At 47.8% G+C, this 12,405-nt stretch overlaps 4 protein-coding genes across 4 annotated transcripts; 3 read left to right on the top strand and 1 right to left on the bottom strand.

The window, feature by feature from the left end:
* Window positions 1–801: 801 nt before the first annotated feature.
* LAESUDRAFT_662456 (uncharacterized protein) lies at window positions 802–4,089 on the bottom strand (the record flags this gene model as incomplete). The annotated part of the gene is made up of 9 exons (XM_040904992.1): window positions 802–1,866; window positions 1,910–2,040; window positions 2,094–2,273; window positions 2,334–2,725; window positions 2,780–2,925; window positions 2,982–3,144; window positions 3,203–3,396; window positions 3,449–3,823; window positions 3,883–4,089. Coding segments are annotated over 9 exons (2,853 nt in total), but the record flags the coding sequence as incomplete, so codon positions are not given.
* A 3,028-nt stretch (window positions 4,090–7,117) lies between these two features.
* Window positions 7,118–7,485, top strand: LAESUDRAFT_763078 (uncharacterized protein; the record flags this gene model as incomplete). Its single annotated transcript, XM_040913199.1, has 2 exons — window positions 7,118–7,386; window positions 7,446–7,485. The coding sequence occupies 2 exons, from the start codon at window positions 7,118–7,120 to the stop codon at window positions 7,483–7,485; spliced, it is 309 nt and encodes a 102-aa protein (XP_040759875.1).
* A 1,141-nt stretch (window positions 7,486–8,626) lies between these two features.
* On the top strand, window positions 8,627–9,017 carry LAESUDRAFT_618476 (uncharacterized protein; the record flags this gene model as incomplete). The annotated part of the gene is made up of 2 exons (XM_040903243.1): window positions 8,627–8,839; window positions 8,892–9,017. Coding segments are annotated over 2 exons (339 nt in total), but the record flags the coding sequence as incomplete, so codon positions are not given.
* A 1,451-nt stretch (window positions 9,018–10,468) lies between these two features.
* On the top strand, window positions 10,469–10,861 carry LAESUDRAFT_614037 (uncharacterized protein; the record flags this gene model as incomplete). The annotated part of the gene is made up of 1 exon (XM_040903191.1): window positions 10,469–10,861. A coding segment is annotated over one exon (393 nt), but the record flags the coding sequence as incomplete, so codon positions are not given.
* Window positions 10,862–12,405: the final 1,544 nt, after the last annotated feature.

Raw genomic sequence — 12,405 nt, 5'->3', positions numbered from 1 at the left:
TTGACAATGTCAATCATCTGGTGGGGCATTTTATGACATTGTATTTGACTGCTGCTATATATATCTACATTGTCAATCATTCTGAAGGCATTTTTCTGCAGGTTAATACAATGTATTACAATATCCTCATCATTATATAATGTTCTGAATCACATGCAGATAATTGTGTACCATTTATGTCACATTCATTTAACAATGTCTATCATCTGGTGAGGCATTCTGTGACATTGTGAATTACTCAGAGATGATTGATCATCATTGTATTTGACTGCTGTTATATATATCTATATTGTCAATGATTCTGGAGACATTATTGCTGCAGGGTCATATAACATATTACAATATCCTCACCATTGTATAACATTGTGAATCACTTGGAGATAATTGTGAACAATTCACGTCACACTTATTTGACAATGTCAATCATCTGGTGGAGCATTTTTTGACATTGTGATTTACCCAGAGATGGTTGATCAATATTGTATTTGATTGCTGATATATATTTTACACATTATCAATCGTTCTTGACATTGTGCTTCATTTCACAGGGCTCTACAAAATGTGGTGCATCCAACTGAATCAAGTAGCAGCACAGTGTGCTTCAAGCTTCAGGTATATTTGGGACACCATAGACATCTTTCTTCTCATGGCTTGCAGTGAACCTTGTATATAATGCAAATTAAAATTCAATTTGTCAATAATTATCTGAGTTTGGGTACAATATATTTTTTGAATTTTGGATCTTAATATAGTGAAACCAGCCATAAGACAAGCACATAAATCTTAAGCACTATCTAGATACTACAAATCATCTTCAGGAATGTCAGACTCAGCCTCAACGTCATCCTCAGAGCCTTCCTCTTCAATAGATTTGCACACTGCATCTGTAAAATCCTTGACCCATTCTGGAACTGTGCCAGCCTTGTGCAGCAAAGGCAGCCACATGGACGTGAACTTGATGGAGAGTTTTTGAAAGATTGCAGCCTCTTTTTCAGCATAGGCATGAAGCCCACATGCCAGGGATGGAGAAACGTCAGTGCGTTCATCTGCATGCTGACACCACCATCTCGCCTTCCACCTGAGATACTCAATCACTCGTCGCATCTCCTCCTCCAGAAGTTCCTTCTCCTCAGCCCATCTATCTGCCCGTGCCTTTGTACGTGCCCACTCGACACGCATGCTATCATTGTACTCACTGGTATTCGAGACCTCCTCACTAATAGTGGTCCCATCTGGACGTTTGACACACCAGATCCAGGATAGCTCATACCGGCCCTCTCCTGTTCCATCATCATCACGCCTTGGTCCAGAGATGTGCTTATCTTCCAGAACAAGAAAGCGATTTGACCAGTCACCACCAGGATCGAGTACGAAGAGAGCAGCACGAGCGACACGATAGGTGGAGGTGGCACGCTGGATCTTGTCTGTGAAACGCGTAAACAATGTACGCATCCTCGTATTTGCTTTTTGTCCAGTGCCGGATACATTCATCTTGCGGAATTGACGGACCTCCATGAGAACACGACGTAACCGACGAATTTCTGCAAGTGCATCATCAGCTTGAGCAATGCGGAGCCGTGTCTCCTTCATGACAAGATCACGCATTGCTTCGGAGCTCTGCAAGTCAACAGAAAGGGATGATGGCAACCACAGCTTCATGTCGTTAGCTGCATGGTCTGGCTCTTCCGCTATTTCTTCAATGCTGATGTACGGAGCACGTAGCTGTGCCGCTATGGGCATGTAAATGTCCTGCAAGGTGCGCCACCCTTGAATGCGATGATACAGCGCATTCTGTTTCTGTTGAGAGTCAGCACGCATGGCGTCACTTTTCCCGATAGACTTGAGCTGTGATACACGGCTATGATGCTGTTAAATTTGGTACGGTGATTTATGATGCTTTTACATACACTTGACCTTCTAGCTCTAAGCCGAGCTGAAGGAATACACTGGCAGTCACTTCATGAGGTGCTATATGTCCACGAGCAGCTTCGGCGGCATCTTCTTGTGCCAGTTGTAGGCGTACTGCATTCATCGTCCACGCTATATGCGCCATCATTTACGTTGTCGAGCGACATCAATATGTGAAGACGTACTGGAGGTTGGCTCTTCGAAAGGGTCAGGCTTATGATCGTGATTCTGCTGCCAGGCCTCATGAATATCTTCCCATTCCTTGATTACTGCCGGTGCAAATGTATCCGTGAATTCGTTGAAGATATCTCGGTGCTTCTGGCGCATTGAGACTGCCTCCTTGTATGAATTTTGCATGTGCTTGCCTGGAACCATATCATGTGTGACATGAGGGCTTATGCGACCCAAGCAATGGAAGAACATACCGAGATTGATTATCTTTCCCCAATTCCATGCACCCCAATGATCGTCAAGTACCTCTTGACGCATCGCGGGTCCCATCTCCTGTGCGCTCATTGCGATTGGATTCATGTGCGACCAGCTCGACTCGATGCCCTCGCCATACGTGCGTCCCACATGCCGAACATAGTTGAGAGAATATCGCGCATGGTTGGGGCCGTGAGCCGGAAGATGTTTTTTCGGTATTCCCCAGCGAATATTGATACGATCAAAGTCGAGATGGAGGTCTTCACGGTACGTAGCATTTCGCTTCTGGAAGTTCTTGCTAAACTGGCACGCAATGTCGTAGGTAAGAAAGAGCCAGAGGAGAACAAGCGATGTGAGGGTGGATAGAATGAGATAGTCGATGTTGCAGAATCTATCGTTCATCAGGATTTCACCCACAGTGCAGACGATGCGATAAGCGACTCACTTTTCTCCTTTCTGAAGGTCTCCGACTCCCTTCTTGCGGACAAATGCATGGCGGGCACAGAGCACGGCACCCACTCCAGATGCCAGGTAGCCTTCCTTGCGAAGATTTGCTTTGATTATTGCATTGTGCTCCGCAGTGCAGGTATTCTCCTATGAGAATATGGCTGAATATGCTATTGCTCAGTGGGAGACAATGCTTCCACACGTACCTCCTCTAAGTGAGCGTGTTGCTCGACATGCTTCAGATAGCACGCTTCCTCCACGTAGTATGCCCAACCCGGTGACAGATGGACATCGGTCAAACCTCGGTCTTTGCAGCGGATGCGGAAGTTTGCATCCACCATGAGAAATAGTACGTACAGCCAACTGGATTGAGCAATCTGTGTGAGAGAGAATGCACGATAAGACACATCTATATACTCACGAAAGTTCTGGAGGTGCACGCTCCCAGTCTTCCGGTAGATTGCTACCAGGATGGGGACAGGCTGGGCACTCCACCGCGAGCTCTCCTTCTTGTGTGGCGTCAACGCCATCTGGATCATGACCACGCCCTGCTCTCTTCAACATCTTCATATGGCGCCATATGCGGACGACGTGTGCCGCTTGCTTGTAGCGATTCTATCAGCTGGCTCAGAAGACATTCATAATCATGAAGGTAATCGACCCTTACCGATACCACACGAGTGCCGGAATTGTCGGTAACCCGCCGAAGAGCTTGAAAGAAGTCATAGAGATTCGTCTTTCCTTGTAAAGTGAGATGGTGAAAGAATTCGAGAGCTTGGAACGTGAAGGCGGTCTGCGCTCGATCAGTACTTGCAGGGAACCAACCAACGCGCAGAAGTTGTTGCCAGCGGTATGTGATGCCCTCGTGGAGTCCACTACACTGACAAAAGCAGACCTTGATGTCGTGGATGCCGTTGATGTCACATACACACAGTGGATACGGTTTGCTTGGACTTTGGCATGGCTTTCCTGCATGTCCTAGTTGATAAATGTAGCCGAGAGATGCTAACGTTGCGCTCTCAAAAAAGCTGTCATTCCAATGCTGAGAATGCATGAGCGAGTTGAAATAATAAGCAGCTTTAGCAAGGATGAATGACATACCTCAATGCGGTGAAGCGGGAGATCGGAATGAGCACTGAGAATGCACGTCTTGCACAGGAGAGGCTTCCCTGTGCATTCATGGCAGCGGAATATTCCTAAGCTTGTGCAGTTTCGACAGGTCTGAAGGGGGAATGCATCTGCAAGCCCATCCATACGGATTAGCTCGTCCAGAAACGTTTCGCGAAAAGGTAGCCAGGACAAGATTTTCTCCTAGACTCATGGTCAGCAAAGGATTACTGTCGTCAATTGCTCACATACCGATGCGCGTTTATCGCTGCGATCTCTCTTCTTTTTTCCTTCTCTGGGGTCCATGCTATCCAGTACGACGTTGTCATCTGCACGGCAAGCAGCTCCGTCCCCATAGTCGTCTTGAACTTCCAAGTCAGGGTGCTCTGCTGGCTTGACTTGTACGTGTCTGACTCGTTGTCCTAGGCGCCCACTCTTCGTCGTATGCAGCGTATATGACCATTGAATGTTCGCAGACACGGTGGGCTCATCGTCGGTGATGGTCACTCGGCGTGCTTTCTTGGCCGTGCGAGATCGCTGGGATGAGGCGTTCCGTTTGCTCGAATCAGCCATGATAGAAAAGAACCCAGCAAGAATCACGCAAGCAGCGAAAAGCCCAAACGTCGATATAGATGAGGACTCCACCGAACGCTAGCCTCATCGAGCTGTGGCCAGGTTAACCTGCCGCATTTGGACTAACCAGTAGCCGCCCGTTTGCTATGCATTGTGGATAGAGCTGTTCGCGCATGTTCATGCAACTGACAGGCAGCTCTGAACATAATACAAATTTCATTTATAGGACACTCGCTAGCAATCCCATGCATGTATCTAAGGCGATACTCATAGCACGAAATATACAACCATACCTAGATGATGTCCGCTTCCTCCTCAGGACGTAGACAACCACGTCGCACCTCCGAGAATCAGAAGACGCCGAGAGTGTACGAAAATCGGCTAAAAGCTATGAGGAATGACAATGTCAGAGAAAGACAGGCTGAGCTGTGATGGACGGCACACAAAGTCGGGATGCGGAACGTACCAAATCGCACACAGGAAACATGAGGGATGGGCAGGACTCACTGCAGCATCCAAGCCGTCCCGAGCATTCTCCATGTCATCCGCTGCTATCCGCATCCTTCAGGATCCTGCATCCTGGAGGGAAATAGCATAGTGATATCAAAGACACTAAGATCACAAAGAGCCGAGCTGGCTGACGTACCTACGGTGCTGCTCAGCGACACTACTCGAGCATCTCAGGGTCCATGCTACAAAGAATGGTGATAGCGAACGTTGTGTCCAGGTCGCATTGCTGCCCAGATCTCAAGCGGACGCCAGTGATACACAGATTACGCTGCACAGAGGAGTGGCCGAGCGCGCAGGTCGCGATAGTGGAGGACGAGTCGCTGAATCGAGACCGTTGCGGCCGAGTCACGGTGTTGCCCAAAGCCACGGCGAGAGGCGAGAGATGGCGATGCACAGTGGCATAGAAACGAGCAGAATCGCGAATGCGAGCAAGAGAGATACGAGACCAGAACACGCCGAGAGTGTACGGAAGGAGGCTAAAAGCTATGTGGGATGGCAGTGTCACCGAGAGACAGGAGAGACAGGTTGAGCAGCAATGGACGGCGCGCAATATCGGGATACAGAACGTACCAATCGCAGAACACTGAGTAGGGTTTCGTCATGAAGTGAGGCAGTAACACATGGCGAAACATCATTCAGCATGATGTATGCCACAAAAAAAGAGGAGGAATGGGCAGGACTCACCGTAGCATCGAAGCTGTCCGGAGCGTTCTCCATGCCATCCGCTACTATCCGCATCCGTTCAGGTGTCCCGCGTCCCGTAGGAAATAGTATAGTGATATTAAAGACTTTAGGGTCACAAAGCGCGGAGCAGGCTGACGTACCTACGGTGCCGCTCAGCGACACTATTCGAGCTCCTCGGTACCCATGCTCTAGAGGACAGCGATAGAGAGCGTTGCGGGCAGGTCGCGGTGCTGCCCAGATCCAAAGCGGATGCCATTGGTGCATGAGTTGCGCTGCACGGAGGAGTGGCCGAGCGCGTAGGTCGCAATAGTAGAGGACAAGCCACTGAGGCGAGACCGGGACCCATGCTGCAGAGGATGATGATAGCGAGCGTTACGTCCAGGTTGCGGTGCTGCCCAGATCCAAAGCGGACGCCATTGGTGCACCGGTTGCGCTGCAGGGAGGAGTGTCCGAGCGCGCAGGTCGCAATAGTGGAGGACAAAGAGCTGAGGCGAGATCATGGTACGGATAGAGACGGTGGTGCACAGACGGCCAATGCGAGCAAGTCGACGCCCGACAAGAGGGACGTGGTAGACGCCCTTGAGCAACGCGTCACCAGGCATGGTCACACAGGTTAGATGAATTGTAGGGCGACACTCAGTAAACAGATACTTGAATAAAAAGCTATGAGACAAAGTAGTACGCCTCAGAACAGATACGAAATCTGTAGATATTGATGAGACTTCCGATCTGAGCTAGGAGGAGAGAGTACGGCCACAAGGGCATACGCGCTGACAAGGGAGGACAGTCACGCTCGGCGCTTCCTTGGTCCGTGCTTTGCGGCCGCAGAAAACACCATGTTCGCACTTCCATTGCAAAACCTTCGGGTGGAAAAATCTGAAAAAAGCTTAAGAAATTTCGTCAGCAATGCCCCCAGCTATCTATAGAAAATGGACGCTTCCTAGCAAGAATCTGGTGCGACAGTAAAGCTTGACTGCATCGAACGACACACTTACGCCACCCATCGAGTGCTTCGCGCGTGGGCTGAACGTTGAACGTTCAGCGTCTGGCTTCATCTATGCACACTCACACTCCTATGACCCAGTCAATTGAAGACAGTAATGACTGGCTGTTTGAACTTCCGTCAAGAACATATTACACCAGGTCAATTTCTCCACTGCAATATTCGCTTCATTGCTGCTTGCTAATTTGTACAGTCTCATCTGAAGGCACCGTGAGGCACGTCTGCAGTATCAGCGATATTACAATGCAGGAATTCGAGCCTCTCGCAGGAAATTGAGCAGGAGGGATCAGGCCGCTTTGAGGGAGAAAATGCGCCAGGAAGCCCACGGTCTACGCTGGTGAGTAATTAGCAGTTAGCATTATGTTAGTTTCGCTTTTGCACGACTGAAGCATGCACAGCATATATGACAATCCTATTGCTCGTAAATCCAGTCAGAATGACCGCGAACGGACACCGCAAATGGCTCGTGCAGAGAACCAGCTATGGAAGGAATTGCAAGACCTCAAGTTCAACTTCATCAGAGCGCACGGTCCTAGTACATGGCTGCACGTTTATCTGGTAGAACTCGACATCAGGATGCAGAACTTGCTCATCACCGGAAGCACTGATCTGCATTGCACTCGCCGGCTTGTTGCCGTTTATCATCAGGAGTCCTGGCTTCTACAGCAGGGCACGCACGAGTATGAACAAGCCGTCACTGATCGTGCCTTGACTATCTTCGGGCGAGGGTGCGTGGTTATCCCAGATGACTTATTTAAAACTGCTCATCCCCAGAATGATCATCTAGAGTGAATAAGACATACTTTCAGAAGGTTTACGGCTTCTAAATGTCGTTCTTCTACTTATGAGCACGCTGTTTGTGAGCCAGAACATATATATATATATTACATTATCTGTGATACACAGTGTGAGGCATACGGCGTAGCAGTACTAAAGTCTAAGACCGGTCACTACGGTGATCAAGCACCTGCACCGTGTTTTCTGCCTTCGTCATTGCCTGGCCATTTGATAGGGTGTCTTTGACTTTCGCGTGATGGACGACCTTCATACTGCAAGTGAATTAGCATTGATCAAGACAGTCAAGGCAAGATATGCGACTCACTCGTCACGAAATACACCTGTTCTGCATCTTGTGATAACTGCGTATCACCGTCGCATGTAACCCAGGTATGGCAGCTTCTCATCCCCTGCCAAAGACTCAGATGGCGGTGCTATGAAATAATATCAGAAGAAACAAATTCGACTCATGAAGGCCTCCCACGTACTGTTAATCTCAAGCGGTCCGATGAGAGACTCCAGTTGAAAGTCGCTGTCCAAGTTTGAGGGCTCCAGTGTCTATTTATTGACTGCGTTGATAGTGTCACGCTCTAAATATATGCGGTCGAGGCAACATTCTGGAAGACGTCGTATACTTGCTAGCAGGTGAGTATGCTGGGAGCGCAGTTATATGCATTGCGCTACGGTGCAGAAAGCTGGAGTTAGACTGGGAAGAGGCAATGAAGACATGGTGGCGTACATTGACCGCTGCCAAGACTCAAATGCGCCACAGATCAGCAAATTGGCAAAAGGAGGACAGTGCTCCGAATGTCGGGCAGCAGATGCCGTGTGTGACCAGTCAACGGGCAGTACAGTGATCTTGTTGGGACCTTGGCGTTAGACAGTGCAGTGACAGGACCGACAAAGGTGGAGATGCGGAAGGAGCCATATGCAGAGGATGAGAGCTAGAGGTTGCAGAATATTCCGCTTGCTATCTAGAGATGAAAGCTGTGACAGTGAGAATTGCTTTATCCATTTTTGCAGTTTCCGGCAATTGTCGCTGTATCTGCAGCCCGAGTGGCATTGCACCCGGTAAATAGTGGCGTCAGCCGCTAGAATTTTTTGAATAATTCGTGCGACACACCTGTGAACACCTCACACATTCGACTTCGTTCCCTTTCCTCGCTGTTGCTAGTGATGCCTGGAAAAGAATGGACATCAGAATTACAAAAAAAATGGCTGGAAGACAAAAGGACGGCATTCTTGAATGCTCAAGAGACTAAAACGACCTCCGCTTTCATGTCGTCCACCTCTGAAGCTTGGTTCGGCAAGTTTGGTATTGATCCACCTACTGCAAAGGAGCTACAGCAGGCAAATGGCAGCAAAGAGGCTGCCAATGTCATTGTAACAGAAAAGATGAAGAAAGTACGTCAATGCAACTCACCTGATCCTCACAGCTTCTGACGGAATGTTGCAGCGCCTGCGATGGTGGTTTGATAACCATACACGCATTACATCATCCGGCAGTGGTTCGAAGAAGGTACTCGACTTGACAAAGAGCCGCAAGCAGAAGTTGCACCCGTATCAAGCCTATTATAAGCTCTATACAGAGAAACTACGGCCAGTCATCGACAAAAAGTATGCAACGTACCTCAGTACTCTTCCATCTGGCACTGGTCCTCGCAACAAGTGGGTATGGGGCAATGAGCTTGTCAAGCAGCTACTCATGGAGGAGACGGAGGAGGTGAAGGCCGAGGTCGAGAAGTATCGGGATGCATCAAGTGTAGCACCGTTTAACTTCGAAGAAGAGGCGGATGAGGTGTTGCCAAATGAGGAACAGAATGCGAAGCAGAAAAAAGTAAAGGAGATGTCCGAGTATGTGCCTTTTCTCTGGATGCTAGAATAATCTGCTCACTCTCGAATTAGTGCGATTGACAACCTTGCACGCACGGTGAAAGTTGCTCTCGATAGAATCGAAGAGCAAACTGGGTGGAAAGCAATGATCATCTGTGGTGGCCCACACCCGATGCTCAAAAAAATTAGGACTATGGCGTATGTTGCCCACCTCCACTTGGCTGATTCTGTCTTGACACCCGGAGTAACCAGATACCATACGGGGATAACAAGGGACTCAGGTCACACATTTCCGCAAATCATCGGCACTGATTGGATGGAGAAAGTGGAGGCACCCTTTCGTGAGTTCGTACAGAAATGCTATCGTGAGTGCCCTGGGCTGTGTGCAGTGTGGTTTCATTGAAGTACTTAACTTACTCTACAGCGCCTGATTGGGAGATGAGACTGGGGTTACCTGACACGAAAGAAAGCTCCTCCACGAAGGCCAGTACTCCTGCCTCACGCTCTGGCACTCTCGACTCCCAGCCCACTCGTGCACCCTCGGAGTCTGTCGAAACCTCAAAAGAGAATGAAGACTCACTCTTAGTTACAGCACATGCCAGCTCCGCACACGAGTCCTCAACAGATCCATACGAGTTTGACAATGAAAGAGAGCAGAATATTGCTGCAGTGCATGCCCTGTTCGAGCAATCAGGCCTCAATGATGATCTAGCGAAGCTCAAGGCCAAGGTCAAGAAAGGGAAAGGGCGAGAGCGTGGCAGATCTGAAGTGTTAAATCAGACTTCGGCTATTGATCGCAGGTATGTCGGTAGTCTGCATAATCGTTTGTGATCTCGCTAATCTATGCATTTTAGTCAATTACTCGCTACCAGCGTTGCGGGTCCGTCAGATTTTGGGCAAGGTTCCAGTGCGACAGACTCTACATCGACCTCTATTCAAGCATCTTCGCTGACCGCCGCTTCTACAAGTAGCACTGCGCTGACTCCTGCTCCTGCAACAACCATTACTTCCACATCGACCCTTTCCTCTGCGACTAAGGACACCGCACTGATCTTGTCCCCCATGACTAGCGCTGCACCGACCTCGTCCTTCATGACTAGTGCTGCGCTAATTTCTGTTCCGACACTGATCTCTGCATCTGCACCAACCCCCGTGCCTACCGTTGTCACAGAGGAGCCATGCATTCGCGAGGCTGACCTTCCTACCTGGGTTCAAGATGCGAAACAATACTTCACCGGTGTTACTGGCGTTGGAGCCTGGAAGGCTCTCGTCAACTCATGGCTTGCATTTGAATGTCGCCTGGGCTACCCGGATGGTTCTCGTGCAAACTGGCTGGCATCAAAGGGACGTCCGGAAGAGATCAAACAGTGGATCAAAGAAGCTCGTCCATACAAAGCGAGCGCAGTCACCATCAATGTGAAGATGTTCTCAGAAACTTGGAAGGGTTGGTGGAGGAACATTCAGCCTGTCGGACGTGTTCAGCGTGTGGAGTGGCCGCTTTTACAGAACACGGAGCAGGACTTGAATTGGATGGGATTGGACCGTGGTGGATGTAATGGTATGTTCTTGGCCATTGTTTCATTGTCGTGGTGGGTGGCAGCAGCTCGCTCGAATGCACAAATTGTCGATGTGACACTTGCTGTTGAAGACGTGCTGTGGGTGCTTGGACAGCTGGCCATATGCGACACTCGAAAGCGTTCTGCTACAGGTAGTTCTGGCCCCCCAAGCAAACGTGCACGTATGTCCAATTAATGCCTCGAGATCTACCTTTGTTCATTTCAAAAAGGATGAACTGGCAAAGTTAATACTGTCATGTACCTACAATGTTCTAAACTTTGCATGGCTTCAATGTAGCCATGATGTGCTCGAAAATGTGTGCGCAGCTATGGTGCTGAGTTAAATATTTTGTTTATATAATAGATATGTCCAAATTTAGCTATTACTATCATGAGTGAGCTGTCTGAGTCAAGAACTCAGCTCAGCTTGATCCTCTGAGTTGAATGACTCAATGTGTGAGTTGAGCTGAGTTTGCGACTTAGGCTCAGCTCATCGACCACACTACATGTCAAGCCTGAGCAATGATGAGAGATGATCCAATATGGATAAATGATGATTATATCATGCATTTACATCAATAATTGAACTGCAGACACAAAGTACATTTGCCTGTAACAAGCCTGAAGCGTAGGCCAGGATGAGCTTAAACTGAGCTCAAGCCCTGTTAGAGGGCCCACCTAGCAATTCTGACAAACTTGAGCCTGCTGAAGCTGAGCTGGGCTCTGAAAAATACTAGTGATTATATAATGCCATTATATAGATTGATGAGCTGTCCAAGTTTCAGCCTGGCTTAATTCCTTAAGTTACCATGCGAGTCAAGCTGAGTTCATATATTGAAGTCAGCTTGTCATCCATACTATTGAGATGTGTACTGAATAATTTATTGATTTATTCTTTATAGCTTTGAAGTCTTTCAGTGATCCCAGGAAAAAATTGTGTAATTATTGATTTGCCTATCACTGTGATATAGCTGAAGCTGGTCTGCCATATCATGTCTCTTTTATAATATAATTGTGCATTATCACAGGACAAGCCTGCTGTATTTTAAGCAAATTGATGATTTTCAATTCACATTTAACATTATAGATTGTGGAGCTCTCTTTAGATGATATTGTTCACAAGAATGATCAAGGCCTGCAAGCCAACTAAAATATACAATATAATCAAGATTTTGTAGTGCAGTGTGCTTTAGGGCTGACACATTGATTCATGTCATCAATAGCACTATCTTCTATGCTGAATGACATTGTCAATTATCTGAGATGCACAGTGTGAAACAATCTCTTCCTGTTCTTATTACAATGTGCATACAGTTCACATACACAGAAGATCTGAACTGTGAGAGAACCTCAATACATTTTTCATGGTTTAGAATGCACAATGTGAAACAATCTCTTTCCTCTCCTACTACAATGTGCATTTAATTATATATATAGAAAAGCTACACTGTATAAGAGCTCCAAAACATTGTCAATCACTTGAGATGCTCAGTTAAAATGATCCTTGCTTTAATCATATTACAATATGCATGAAATCATGTACATTCAGAGTTTCAATGTTTAAAAACCGCAACACATTGT

Source organism: Laetiporus sulphureus, assembly GCF_001632365.1.
Source record: "Laetiporus sulphureus 93-53 unplaced genomic scaffold LAESUscaffold_51, whole genome shotgun sequence".
NCBI lineage: Eukaryota > Fungi > Basidiomycota > Agaricomycetes > Polyporales > Laetiporaceae > Laetiporus > Laetiporus sulphureus.
This window is presented reverse-complemented; position numbering and strand designations above follow the sequence as displayed.